The sequence below is a fragment of the Mustela erminea genome, chromosome 2, assembly GCF_009829155.1.
Source record: "Mustela erminea isolate mMusErm1 chromosome 2, mMusErm1.Pri, whole genome shotgun sequence".
Lineage (NCBI taxonomy): Eukaryota > Metazoa > Chordata > Mammalia > Carnivora > Mustelidae > Mustela > Mustela erminea.
This window is the reverse complement of record NC_045615.1, coordinates 163,627,101-163,640,901: the sequence shown is the minus strand read 5'-3', so window position 1 is coordinate 163,640,901 and position 13,801 is coordinate 163,627,101. Positions and strand designations below refer to the sequence as shown.

At 42.1% G+C, this 13,801-nt stretch overlaps 1 protein-coding gene across 5 annotated transcripts in view; it reads left to right on the top strand.

Moving 5' to 3' along the window:
- PRKG2 (protein kinase cGMP-dependent 2) overlaps window positions 1–9,480 on the top strand; it is a 96,539-nt gene extending 87,059 nt beyond the window's left edge. For 3 of the 5 annotated variants that reach the window (XM_032334714.1, XM_032334712.1, XM_032334710.1), the window contains exon 18: window positions 6,392–9,480. In XM_032334714.1, coding sequence (XP_032190605.1) covers window positions 6,392–6,581 — 190 coding nt within the window. In that variant the 3' untranslated portion in view covers window positions 6,582–9,480. Of the gene's footprint in view, window positions 1–3,583; window positions 3,651–6,391 lie in introns of all 5 variants that reach the window. The other 2 variants (XM_032334713.1, XM_032334711.1) reach the window with 1 other exon arrangement.
- Window positions 9,481–13,801: the final 4,321 nt, after the last annotated feature.

Genomic DNA, 13,801 nt, shown 5'->3' with positions numbered 1-13,801 from the left:
TGTGGTTAGTGTCAAAAGGCCAAGTGTTGAGTGAATGGCCACTCATGTTAAGTAAATATTGCCGTAAGTCAAATTGGAACAAGTACTCAGCAAGAAATGTATAAGCTCTTTGATTCAACAGGGTAACAGTAATGATCTTTATTAATATTTATGGAGTCGCTTCTGGGCAGAGAGCACTGTAAAATACGTCAAAAGAAATTGCGGCAGTATTTGGCGACAAAAGAAAAGAATCCACACGACTGCGCACCTAGAAATCCCTAACAATGAAGGTTCGGTCTATGCGGAGAGGCCGACGGGCGCGTCCAGGAGAGCAGCCTGTGGGTTTGTAGGCGCACAGGGGGCGCCTTACAGCGGGCGCCGCCGTGGGACTTCCTGTCTGTGATCAGTGTTTCAGCAGCTCCTCCCGAAATGGCACCTTGGGTTAAGAATGGGTCTGAAACGGAGTGTGCTAGAGCCTTCCCTCTGTTTATAGTACTTTTTCTCTTGCTAAGCTTAGACCTGGCTCGGGGCCTCAGTCAACTCCAGGGCTGAGAAGACATTAGACAAGATGGAGGTGCAGCATTGTCAGCACGGCTGACAGACCTGTGGGACAGCCGCCCACAGTCCCCGGCGCTCGGCCTCACACCTCTGCCACTGCCCTGCCCCTCACGGCGCCCTGGGGTCATGCTCCGCATCGCAGCCAGAATCCTCTTTTGGAAATGTGCTTAGATTCCACCATTTCCTTAGAACTTTCTAATGGCTTCCCATTAAGTGTAAAATCCTACTTCCATACTGTGTTCTACAAGGACTGCATGGACTGGCCTCTGGCCGGTTCTCAGATACCTTATTATTTTTTTTTTTTCTAGTTTCCACTCCATTCCCCACACTTCAGCTCATTTCTAGCCCTTCCTTCCATTTATAAGGCCCCGGGATAAAGAATACGTGAGATATATCTATACCTGTGTCTAGCCCTAAGGGTGATGTGTCTCACAGTCTTCCCACGGCGCCCTCTGTTGTCCTTCTGGCCACTCCCAACCCCTCCCATCCCCGTCATCAGCCACCACTTTACTCTCACGTGTCTTTCTAGTCCTTACTACTGTCTGAAATTAACTTTGTTCACTAGTTTTTGTTGTTTGTTTGTCATCTCCTGCCAAAATAAGAATATCTTAAAAGTAGGATTTTGTTCTTTCCAGTGCCTGGGACCGAACTGACTTTCTGTACATTTTGTTAGCTGGCAGGCTTGACCTCAGTGTCCCCGTAGAAAATATCAGTGGGTATAGAACAGCACTATTCCGTGTTCCTTATAAGATCCTGAGAGACAGAATACATTTTTTATGTCCACTCTGCTATTAGATTTCCAGCCCACCAGGTTTGAAGTGTGTCCTAAAGACCAGATCATTTCTTTTAGATTAATGATGTGGAAGCAAATAAATGAAAGGAACTTCATCCGACCATCAGCTTAACCTCCTTACAGATTATTGTAAGACACCTTTTTACCTTGGGGCTTTTTGCGTACGGATCACCAGGAACATCACCGTTAAGGCAGTGTGATGTTCTAGGATGTGATAGTAAGAGGTTCTCCTGCAGGGTCATTCAGGTATTCAACAGACGTTTATTGAGCCTGGTTAGATGGCCAGTCCTGCTCACATGTGAGGGACACAGAAGGAAAGGAAACAGATGAAGATCCTTGCCCTCGTGGAGCTAACATTCTAGTGGGGAAGACAGAATCAACAGGATAACTAAGTACAGAACATGGAAGACACATCCGAGAGCAGTAAGAGCTAAAGAAAAAACTAGAGCAGGGAAGGGGTTAGGAAGTAGGGGGGGTGGGTGAAATAGTACTCTGGATGGTCAAAGAAGGTCTCACTAAGAAAATGACCTTTGAGAAAAGATCTGAAGGTGTTGGGGGAGCAAACCCTGTGACAATCTGGGGAAAGAGCCATCTAACTTTGAGTGCAAGTTATGAATGTGAGAGCACCTCTAGCTTGTCGGAGGAATGGTGAGGAGGGAGGGAGGAAAGAAAGCAGGACAGTGCTGAGCTGGGGTGCCGTGGTGGTGGAAAGGGTGATGTACAAGGCCTTAGGGTTTCTAGTAAAGGCTTTGCCTTTCATACTGAGCAAAATGCACTGGGGGGGTTTTTGAACAAAGGCTTGATGTGACCTGACTTGTGTTTGATATGTTCACACTTGCTGCTCGGTTCTTTCTCATGGACAAAAGCAGGAGGACGCATTAGGAGGTTATTACAGTCACACAAGGGAGGAATAGTAGTGGCTTGGCCCATGCTGGTAGAGTGAGGGTGATGAGAATTTTTCAGATCCTGAGTTCAGATTTTGAAGGTAGCATTGACAAGATTTGAATATGGACTGAGTTAGGGAGACTGACTAGTGAGAGAAAGGATAACTTCAAGGTCCTTGGTTTGAGCAACTGGAAGGGTCAAGGTCAGTGCCTTGGGGAACACTTGGAGCTCCAGTGTGGGCCAGATATGTGCTAGATGCAGGATAGACACCCACTCGGGAGATGAGGAGTAACAGCTGTAGCTATTAGCTTGGGAAGCAATGGAGAGGTCTTTATTGGAAATAGAAATAGTAACCAGTAGATATATAAATGCTGTCTGAAGTCACGAGACTGATTGAGATGACCCAGGAGTGAGAGTAGTCGAGAAGCTAGAAGTCATTGAGTAGCTGAGCCTTGGAGCACACCAGCTTCCTGTGGAAAAGGCAGTGGGAAATAGAGGGAAAGCTCCCAAGAAGGCAGAATAACGTGTCTGGAAGCCACGTGAGAGAAGTGTTTCAGGAAGTGTGAATAATGAACCGTGGCTGATGCTCCTAGGTGAAGTAAGACAAAAACTGAGAATTGAGGAGCTTCACGGGAGTGGAGAGTGGATGCTGACGGTAGCGTGGTCAGAGAAACGGGTAAGCAGAGTGGCTGGATAACCTCCCAGGAGTTTTGCTCTTGTGGGAGGAGAGAAAGTGGAAGCTGGATGGAGGGAGCTCAGGTCAAGGGGTTACTCTGTGGTTGGAAGAAATAAAATGTCTTCAGACTGAAGGAAGGATCTAGCGGGTAGACGTTGAGGAGTCAATGGCAGGAGCACGCTCTTGAGCAGAGGAGTCCGCGGCGTCCAGTACGTAGAGCTGAGCCGACCTTCCCCAGAAGCAAAGACTTCTTTGCTCCCAGAGAAGGGAACACACGGATGTGGACAGGCAGGTGGATAGACTGGGAGAGGATTGTGCAAGCTCCGTTTTCTCAGTGAAATAAGAAGTCAGGGCATCATTTGGGAGTGAGGATGGGGGGGAGTTTCTGGAAGTCTAAGGAGAGAGGACCAAGTACGAATGTGAGCCTAAGGGAGAGTGACAGTGGGACAACAGGGGATCTAGACCTAGTGCTGGGCAGCATGAACTACCCCCTCGAGGTTAGTGGGCGTGGATTTAACGTGAGCCCGGACAACTGGCGCAGTTCTGCATTGTCCCTCTCCGCCTCCCCTCCCCCAGCATTTGCACCTGCAGTGTTGAGGTCGGAGAAGCCACAAAACGGACCAACAGATAAGCTGACTCACTAGCAGTTTATCAGGCAAGTAATAGTCTTCTGAACTGTTTTTCCTTCTCAGGTGGTTAAATGGTTTTAATTGGGAGGGCCTGAAAGCACGGAACCTTCCATCACCTTTGCAGAGAGAGGTATGGTATCCACAATATTACTTTTTTAACTTTTTCTAGTTTTTATTTTCATAAACAGAATAGGGGTGTGTTTTTATGTACCACATTTTAGATTTTTAAAATTTTTTTAATTAAGTGAAAATATCATAGCAATTGTGATTATAGGGACTAAACAGTATCTCTTATTTGACGGAGATCAGTTCAGTTCTCAGGAACCAATTGCAGGAAAATCTGAGTCTGCAGGCAGTCCGTGCCGTTCAGGTTCACGGAGGGCTCTAGAAATAAAATATGAATCGTGCCGTGATTTGAAATTTTCTAGTTAGCCACAGGTGAATTGAAAGGTGAAATTAATTTTAATTATTACAGTATATCGAAAAATTGTCATTTTGTTATACAGTCAATGTAAAATATTAATGAGATGTCACATTCATTTTTCCGTACTGTTTTCAAAATCCCAGGTGCATTTTACAGCAGTCTCAATTTGGGGTGGCCACTTTTGGGTGCTCACCACCCATTGCTGGTTGGACAGCTTGAGAGAAAACAGAACATCCGCTAACTTGGGGGGGCAGGGCGACGGATGACTCAGTGGTGATCTCAGTCAGCACCCTATAGACTCTTGAAGGAATTTTAAAACCATTTTTAGATTGCCTTCTCAATTTTTCATCATATGTTTTAGTTGTTGTGAAGAGTGTGATTTCTAGTACATTGTAAATATTGATATTTTATTATTTATTTATTTATTTTTAAGATTTTATTTATTTATTTGACAGACAGAGATCACGAGCAGGCAGAGAGGCAGGCAGAGAGAGAGGAGGAAGCAGGCTCCCTGCTGAGCAGAGAGCCCGATGTGGGACTCGATCCCAGGACCCTGAGATCATGACCTGAGCCGAAGGCAGAGGCTTAACCCACTGAGCCACCCAGGCACCACGAATATTGACATTTTAAAGTAAAACGTTACTCCTTTCAATATATGTAATGTAATCTAAACACTGGTGAGATCAGATGCCCATTAGCCATTTAAAATCTACAGAGAGTAAAATTACATAATTCCTTTTTCTCTCTGAATTTATATTTTTGTATTTCCATCCCATTTTCCCAAAAGAGTTTCTTTCATCTTACATAAAAATATTTTTATGGATGCTAGTATTTGATTATTCTTTAAATGGGTTTCAATTATAGTTTTCTAAATTTTAAAATTCCTCTGACAACAGGAATTTCTGTGACAACACACATATTTCTTCTGGATTCAGTTGTAATTACATTTTTATAACATGGAATATCAAATGAGAGAAATACCTTGCAAAGTTTGAAACGCGAGTATTTAACAAATATTTCTTGAGAAGAAATTACTTATGTACCAGGAGAGAAATGTTACTTATTAAAAAAATAGGATCAGTTTCCATGTCAATTTTATTCCTTTTTAAAATTATATGGCCATTTAGTGCTGAAATAAATAACTGGGAGTGGAGGGTTTTATAAAAGCAATGCCAGGGGCACCCGGGTGGCTCAGTGGGTTAAAGCCTCTGCCTTCAGCTCAGGTCATGTTCTCAGGGTCCTGGGATCGAGCCCCACGTTGGATTCTCTGCTCTGGGGGAGCCTGCTTCCCTTCCTCTCTCTCTGCCTGCCTCTCTGCCTACTTGTGATCTGTCTGTCAAATAAATAAATAAAATCTTAAAAAAAAAAAAAAGCAATGCCACTTTGAATGCCTTCTGAGTGATCTCCCCACTCTCCGAAAAAAACATTATGATTTGTCATAAGTAGTATTTTCACTGATCTACCAGATGAAAATTCAATCAGGTACTTTTAAAATTTGTTTGAAAGCAAAGAATTGAAAACCCACCTGATTTGCAAAATAGTTTAATTTCAAATCATTTCACTCTTTTAACAGGGTCAATAATATTTTGAACTGACCCTTTGGCATCCTGGAAAATTTATGTGGGTCAATAAACCATATAGAAATTCAAGGTCAGTGAGAAACTTTTATAAAGTAGAAAAAGGATTTAAAAGTGTCAGATTCTGATTTTTTTCAAAGATTTTTCTTATCTGAGAAAGAGAGAGTACAAGCATGCACAGGAGCAGAGGGAGAGGGAGAAGCAGGCTCCCTGCTGAGCAGAGAGCCCAATGTGGGGCTCGGTCCCAGGACCCTGAGATCATGACCTGAGCTGAAGGCAGATGCTTAACTGACTGACGCACCCAGGTGCTCTAATTTTTTTTTTAATTTTTATTTATTTATTTAATAAACATATAATGTATTACTAGCCCCAGGGGTACAGGTCTGTGAATCGCCAGGTTTGCACACTTCACAGCACTCACCATAGCACATACCCTCCCCAGCGTCCATAACCCCAGCCCCCTTCTCCCAACCCCCCTCCCCCCAGCAACCCTCAGTTTGTTTTGTGAGATTAAAAGTCTCTTATGGTTTGTCTCCCTCCCAATCAAAAAATACTTGCTTTTAAAGTGTTTTTCAATCTGGAAAAAAAACAAAAACAAAAACTAGATACCATTTCTGTCTCCTTTTCTTTTGGATTTACCTCCTCAAGCCAGGTAACTTCTGTGGAATGTAATGCAGTTACTGGATCCGTGTGGTCTCAAGAGGGAACCTCGGAGGCTGAGAGTGTGACTCAAAATGACAGTTGGTCGTCTCAGCTCCTTACCTGTGACTTCCCAGTGGTTACCGTATAAAAACAGGGTTTAGATATAAAACTCATGACCTGTATATGATAACATTATCCTCACCTTTGCCTTAATTCCTCCTCTGTTAGCTCAGTGGACCCACAGACCACAGCTACTTCGACAAGTACCCCCCTGAAAAAGGAGTGCCTCCAGATGAGCTGTCAGGCTGGGATAAAGACTTTTGACAGAAGAAAAGATGATTATTGTCTCTACATCCAGAAGAGGACTCTAAGGACCAATAATCCAGCAGTGATCGCTTCTCTCTTTGGAGTGTTATGATGTCTCTGGGGAGACCATTAGGGAAGAGAATTCTCTGCCCCTGAGTGGGGGGCAGTGTGGATATGAAGGTGGTTCTGAGCTATAATGTCTCATTTAGATGCTCTGAATTATTCATGTATTCTGTTATTTGCTCTTCTCAAATGTTGGAGGCCATTCTCTTCCCCTCTCAACCATCAGAACCATTTTTGTTGACGGGGCATCATTTTCTCTGCGTTCTATTGCTCCATCCCAATCACACTTGTCTCCTTTGAGGGCTAATAAGGTTTAAAAAGTGTCTTGCCTTTGAGCAACTAAGTCACGCAAATGGGAAGAAGAGCAAGGGTGAACTCCGGACGAGACTTCTGCCCTCAACAATTCCGCGTAGGCATTGTGGCGTCTTAAAGCCGTGGCCTACAGAAACTTGCGTAGTCGGTATAAGCTCTTGATTTCCCCTGCACTCAACCTAGAAACATATTAACATGCATCTAATACTAGTCTGGGGAAAGGTCAGTTTTAGTATTAGTCAATGGTGCCACTTCCGAGAAAAAATGAGTTATCTCACCCAGCCAGTAATCATATTCCTATGGGGAACTTTGAAAAAATAAAGCAAAAAATATATTTTTTTTTTGTTTTCCTGTGACCAGCTGTGATACATCAGAGACTTTCTCAAAGCCTTGCTAAAGGTAGTTATAATGTGGGGTCAAGTGATGGGCCTTTGGTAGACTTTTGTCTTATATATTAAGTAGTTTCACAATCAAAGTAGAAAACACGCAGGCACAAAATTGTGAAGGCTTCTCTTTCCCATTAAATATGGAGAGAATAACTTCTCATAGGTAAGGTTGCTGACTCTTCAAAACTGAGATATTTTGGCCAGTTCTGTGTTTGTTGCCATTAATAAATCAAGAATACAGAATAACCACAGTTAATTTTTAATGAAAATTTCATTGGCTCATGTTGATGCCCTGTAATCACTGTTGCATCAATAACTCTTTTTAAAGATATTTGAGTCACAAATGTGTTTATAATTTTAGATTTGTAAGGTAGGCAAGCCTCGGGGAAGTGATGGGACTTCGGTAAAAGGGACATCCAGCACATGCCCTCCTGTCTCCTCACAATCTTCCAGATGATGAATAGACTAGTTTCAATGGCACTGGATACCAGCGCCGAAGAACTTCACTAGAGAATGTTGTCAGGCATCGACCGTGAACCCACCAAATGGATGGCAAGTAGACTTTCTCTGTATCTTTTTGATCTGGCAGAGTAAAAATAACATCAAAGTTCCTGCATTATTCAAGCTTCTGGTTATATTTTCACATACGAATGTTCTATGGGAAAAGCAACTTCTACCCACTCTCCACCCATATTTTCAGCATTCCAAAACAGTCAGCTGTATGCTTCCTGAAGAGTCTAAGCAGTTAAGTGAGGCCCAACTCAAGAGGGTGCATCCTTAACAAATTGAATTTCCACATTTAGAGAATCCTTTTGCTGAACCAAAGAATTTTTGTTTTCTGGAGTAGTATTTTTAAAAGATTATGTACTGTACATAGATGAACCATTTTTAATAGGATCAACATAACCTGCTTAATGAATTTCTAAGATTTTTAAAGATTTTTATTTGCATTTGGTTTGTAAGCATTATATGTTTTTCCATGTATATATTTTTAAATTACCCACCTATAAATGTAGAAAATTTATGCATTGGATGGATATTAGAACTCTATAGTTATAACAGCAATGATATTCTCAGAGGAGATCAAGAATTGTAATTCAAAAAAGACTTACAGATATACAAATAAAAACCAACCTAGAGTACTACAGTTTTATTTTGCCTGTGATTGGCCATATCAGTATGTCATCTCCACACGTGATTTTATTTTGTTTCCTTTAGAGTACTTCATAAAGATAAAGAACTGAGAGATTGAACCATCCTGTAATTCCAGTTCCACTCTTTCTTAGCTGAGTGAGCTTGGGAAACTGAGTTCACTTCTTTGAGTAGACTATAACTAGCTTTCTCACCTGCAGAAGACGATGTAGTAAAATAGCACCTGCTTTAGAGGTCTGTTTCAGGGATTCAGAGAGATACCTGGTCCTTTGTGGACATCTGTGAGATAATCAGTGCTGCAAAGGGGGGAGCTACTGTTACTGTCTCTATTAGAATTAAAGGGGACTTAATAACCATTTAGCCCTGAGACTATGTGTGGTTGATACCTATATGTATAGTTATTCCAATTAAATCCAGTATTTATCTTTTTCTTTTAAATCATGAAGATTAAACTTTAGTATGTATGATGAAGGGTTAATACTTACCAAAATGAAGTGCTTTATTAAGAGCTCACCTACTTTTCTAAATTCTAATTTTTTTATGAAATAGGGATATATATATATATGTAAATATATTCTTCAAAAATACAGAACCTATCATATTCCTAATCCCCCAATATACAAATGCATCATATTCCTAATCATCAAATCATTCCTGTTCTCTTTTCCAAGTACAAAGTTAAGTTTTCAGTCTTGAGTCTTCTCTGTGGGGGCAACTTTTCATAATTCTAGTTTCTTAATCTTTTCTCTAAATATGAAAATGGAAGGAGAGGATTATTAAAAAAAAAAATAAAAGATTTCGAGTTAAAGAGACCTGGGTTTGAATTTTAGCTCTGCCCAGATTTGTGTAAATGATAAACCACATCTTCATCCATCTGTAAACTGGAGATGTACATGTAAAGCTTTGGGGCATTGGGCCAGAGTATTATTACTTATAGGCCATTGACAATAACCATTTGGAAATACATACATACATATATTTCTTTCGGCATGATAATAAACCCTTGTTCTTTATTGCTAGGCATTGTGCTAGGAGTATTTATGTCCATCATGTCATTCACACAAGACTGTAAAATAATAATAAACATACTCACTGTCAATTGCCTTTGAAGCTAAACATTGGCTTTGAATACGCATTTCCGTCACGATTTTGCCGTTTGGGTTTTTTCATGGCTTAGTCCCAGCTCTAAGCAACTGAGACTTTGTTGCTTCGAACAACCGTTTTATGATTACCGTAAATTCTACGGGTCAGGAATTCAGACACGTGGTGAAGATGGCTTGTCTCTACACCACAATATTGGCGATATCACGTGAAAAGACTCAGAGCCTGGGGTGAATCCATAGCTGGGAGCTAGAGTCACCTAAAGCCTTGTCCCCCACTCTCTGCAACCCAGGGTGAGACCACTTGAAGACGAGGACGCCTGACCAGAGAGCCCGCATATGTCCTCTCCACAGCTTGGAATCCTCACATGCTGGTGTTCTTAAACTAGTCAGACTACTTTCAGAGAGGCTTAGGATTCCAAGAACAGGTATTCTCGGAAACAAGGGAGAAGCTTTTAATCCTTTACAAACCAGCCTTGAATCACATGACATCACTTCTGCCATATTCTAATGATGGAAGCAAAGCCCACCCAGCTTTGGGGAACGGGAACATAGACTTAATGAAGAGAGTTTCATAGAGCTTGCAAGCAATTTTAAAAACTGCCACAGTCCACTTTCTGGTCACAGATGAATCGTATTACTGCATGGGCAGCAAATACATTCCCTCCCAAGAGCCTCCCTAAAAATACAACTTAATTACAGTATCAGGCTCAAGCTTAAGACCTAAGATTTTATCCCTCCAAATCCATTCGAGTGTGGATAAGAATCCTCAGTTATAATTCTGTGCATATATTCTTTTAGTCCTGGAAGCCTGTGAACCGAGTGACGAAGTCATCTATTAGCACACTTCCAACCTTACGTGGTAAAACCATCCAGGGATAACCACAACGGATACTCGCATTCAGAGAGGGAGAAGATGGGAGGCAGGAAGCAGCCACGAGTCCACTGAATTCTGAAATCTGGTCTGACACATAGTACCTTTCCTCTGCTTTGGGCTGAGTCACACTCCCTCAAGTTGTTCTCCGTGACTGTTGACCTCACTGTGTAGAGTCCTGGTTCTGCCTTTCGAGTCATTCTTCTCTTTCTGTGAGACGTGGCTGCTGTTTGCCGCCGCACAGACTTCCTAGTCTGTTTCCTGCTGCTCGGTGGTTGACATGACTTTTTCCATTTGTCCGTCTCTAGCTCTTCATTCTAAGCTGTCATGTTTTCTTTAAAATCTTTGTGAGTTTCCTATGTTTAAATCTGTGATCACTCCATTAGACAAAGGCTGTACCCCACATCTTCCTGTGAAGGTGCTATAGAGAAAGTGATTCTTAAGAGTTGTTGTTTTGGGGCAGCTGGGTGGCTCAGTGGGTTAAAGCCTCTGCCTTCGGCTCAGGTCATGATCTCAGGGTCCTGGGATCGAGCCCCACATCGGGCTCTCTGCTTGGCCGGGAGCCTGCTTCCCCCTTCTCTCTCTGCCTGCTTCTCTGCAGACATGTGATCTCTGTCTGACAAATAAATAAATAAATTTTTCTTTTTAAGTTGTTTTTCTTTTTAAAGAGTGGGTGTGCACAACACATACTTAACATGCCTTTGATCTGGAAAGGTATGATCGCTGCAGAGATGCTTTCAGTGATCCCTGTCATGGCCTTCGTGCCCTTTGTAATCCTCCCCTCCGAGTGGGGACTGAGCCTAGTGACTTCGTTCTAACAAACACTAACAAACCATCCAGGTGATGGGATGTCAGTTCTAAGAGTAGGTTACAAAGTGACTCTGCTTCTCCCATATCACCCCCTTGCCCTCTCATTTGCTTGCGCTGATGGAAACCAGCCGCCATGACATGAGCATCTCTGGAAAGGCCCATGTGGAGAGTAACTGAAGGAGCCGCTGGCCAGCATCCGGGGACAAAATGAGGCCCTCGGTCACACACACGAGATGAACTGAGTTGTGCCGGTGACCACGGAGATGAGATTGGAAGCAGGTGCTCCTCCAGATGAGACTGAAACCATGGCCTACACTTTGATTGTCCCTAGTGACCGTGCATGAGACAGAGTAGCCGCATAAACAACTCCCAGGACTTGGGATGACAAACTGGAACCGGCCTCTGTCTTTCATGGTTGCCAGCTTGGTCATACGGGGGGCCTGTGGAATAAGCTGGTACCCTTTCAGTCCACCTCACTTGGGATTTGCAGATGCTGACGGGCCAGTCTGGCTGCAGCTGGAGGAACCACAGACCTGGCGGCTCAGTGACCAGCGATTGGCAAGACTTCGTAAGCCGCTACAGTAGCTTGGTCTTGCATGATGGCAACGTATTTCTGCATTTCAGATCTTATGCAGATTTCTTCTGTGTCCAAAGCCTAACTCAGAACCATACAGAGAAGGGAATCCTGGGAAGCATTCTATTTCTGGCTTAGCTAAATCGACAAAGTGTAAAGTCACTCAATCTCAAAACTAGTAAAATATATAAATGTAATATATAATTATTCTTATATGATTTATTTAGTTTGGATTTTTAAGAAACAAGATTTTCTTCCTCTCTTTCTACCCAGTAGTTATCAAACTGGACATTAGAGACAAGCCACACAACTCAGGTGAAACCAGCAATAACGACTTTTCTCTGGTAATTTATAGGCAAGTTCTAAACCGAGTAACAGCTAGAGCTTTTTCAACTTTGAAAGATACAAAACCAAGATATTTTTGTTTATTTAATTGTCGGTTACTACCTTAAAAACAGTATAATAAAAAGTAACATGAAGTTTGTTTCAATACATACAAACTTTCTCAGTGAGGAAGGAGATGTGCCTTGAGAAAGGGGGAAAAAACAGGCAGAAAAAAATCTGCTGTGATAAAGGAAAAACACCAGCGATGCATCCGTCCCGGAAACCGAGTAGAGCGCGTGGAACTTCTCCCGGGGGTTGGGGTGGGAGAAAGCCAGGTGTCCCAGCAGAACTCAAGCTGACTGTGAGTCAATCTCCAGCCAGGTGTCCCAGCAGAACTCAAGCTGACTGTGAGTCAATCTCCAGCCCTGCTATTTAAAATTCAGGAGGATGCTCAGATTGCTAAATGCATCATAAAATGCGAGATCTGGAAAGCTGCCCTCTTCTACATTCTGCTTGGCCTGTCTCTTGTAAAGTCTGTGCTCAGTTTTTCATTTAGGGAGGAGAGTCAAAGATTTTAAAGTGTGCTTAGAAATATTGAAAAGCTCAATCCATGAGTCAAAGCCAGAGAAAGTGAAGAAAGGCTAATAAAAACGTACAAACACACAGTTTTCTTTCTGAGGACCCGTAAAGATCAAAGGGAGGAGAGGGAATCCTCTTATTCTAGTGAGTAACGGCGGTGGAGAGAACTAGTTAATGCGTGTCTTAATGAACGCACTGCCCCGGGCACGCGTAGGTCTGAGGACACAGCAGAGGGACAAAAATCACAGTCCTAGTGAACACTCCTTTTTATGAGATGACTTGGTTAACGGTGATGATATTAGCCAGGTAATATAATTGTGGGTATTTTTCTTCTATATTTTTATAAGATTTATACGTTAGACTTAGATCTCATAATAAGGAACAAGACTTATTTAAAAAAAAAAATAAATTGAAGCAGAGAAGCTGGGTATCAGAAAGGTCAATGCACAAAAGGACTGTCAAAAGCCAACAACACACGTCTCCCGGGCACACCGCTCCCCAGGCAGCTGACAGACCACAGCAGCTGCCTGTCCAGTATTCAGCCCCTACTTACTTAAATCTTCCAGTCAAATTTGGAAAGACCCTATTCCTTACCTCTCGATTCTGATGTATTTCCACATATAGGAACGCAAACCAACCCTCTCGCTTGATAGGGACAGGTAATTTACTTCTTTAAAGGTTTCTTAGCTGTTTTGGAAAAATAGTTGGTTCTACTTCTGCCAGAATTTCAATGCCTTGTTTCCCTGCTTCTTCCTTACTTGTAGATAGAGTGCCTCCTGGCACCAGATTCTCTCTGCTAAGTGCCTATGTGTGAATGATTTGGTTAATCAACTGACTGACTGATTCCCTCCACAAATATTCGAGTGACTCCTCTGTGCCCCTGGCGGGCAGCAGTAAACAGCAGAGACAGGATCCCTCCCGTCATGAAGCATCTACTCTAATTGTAAGAGGATAATGGTGAATTAGTAAACAAATGGTGCACATTACGTAACTGAGCCCCACATAAGAGTTGGATGTACGGAGAAAAAATGGAAATTAAAAATTTTTGTAAATTAAATGTAAATATTATAAAATATATTTTTTATTTTTATAAAATGTTAATTTTTATAAAATATTTATTTGTATATAAATATTATTTTAACTTATTTATATTGTAAA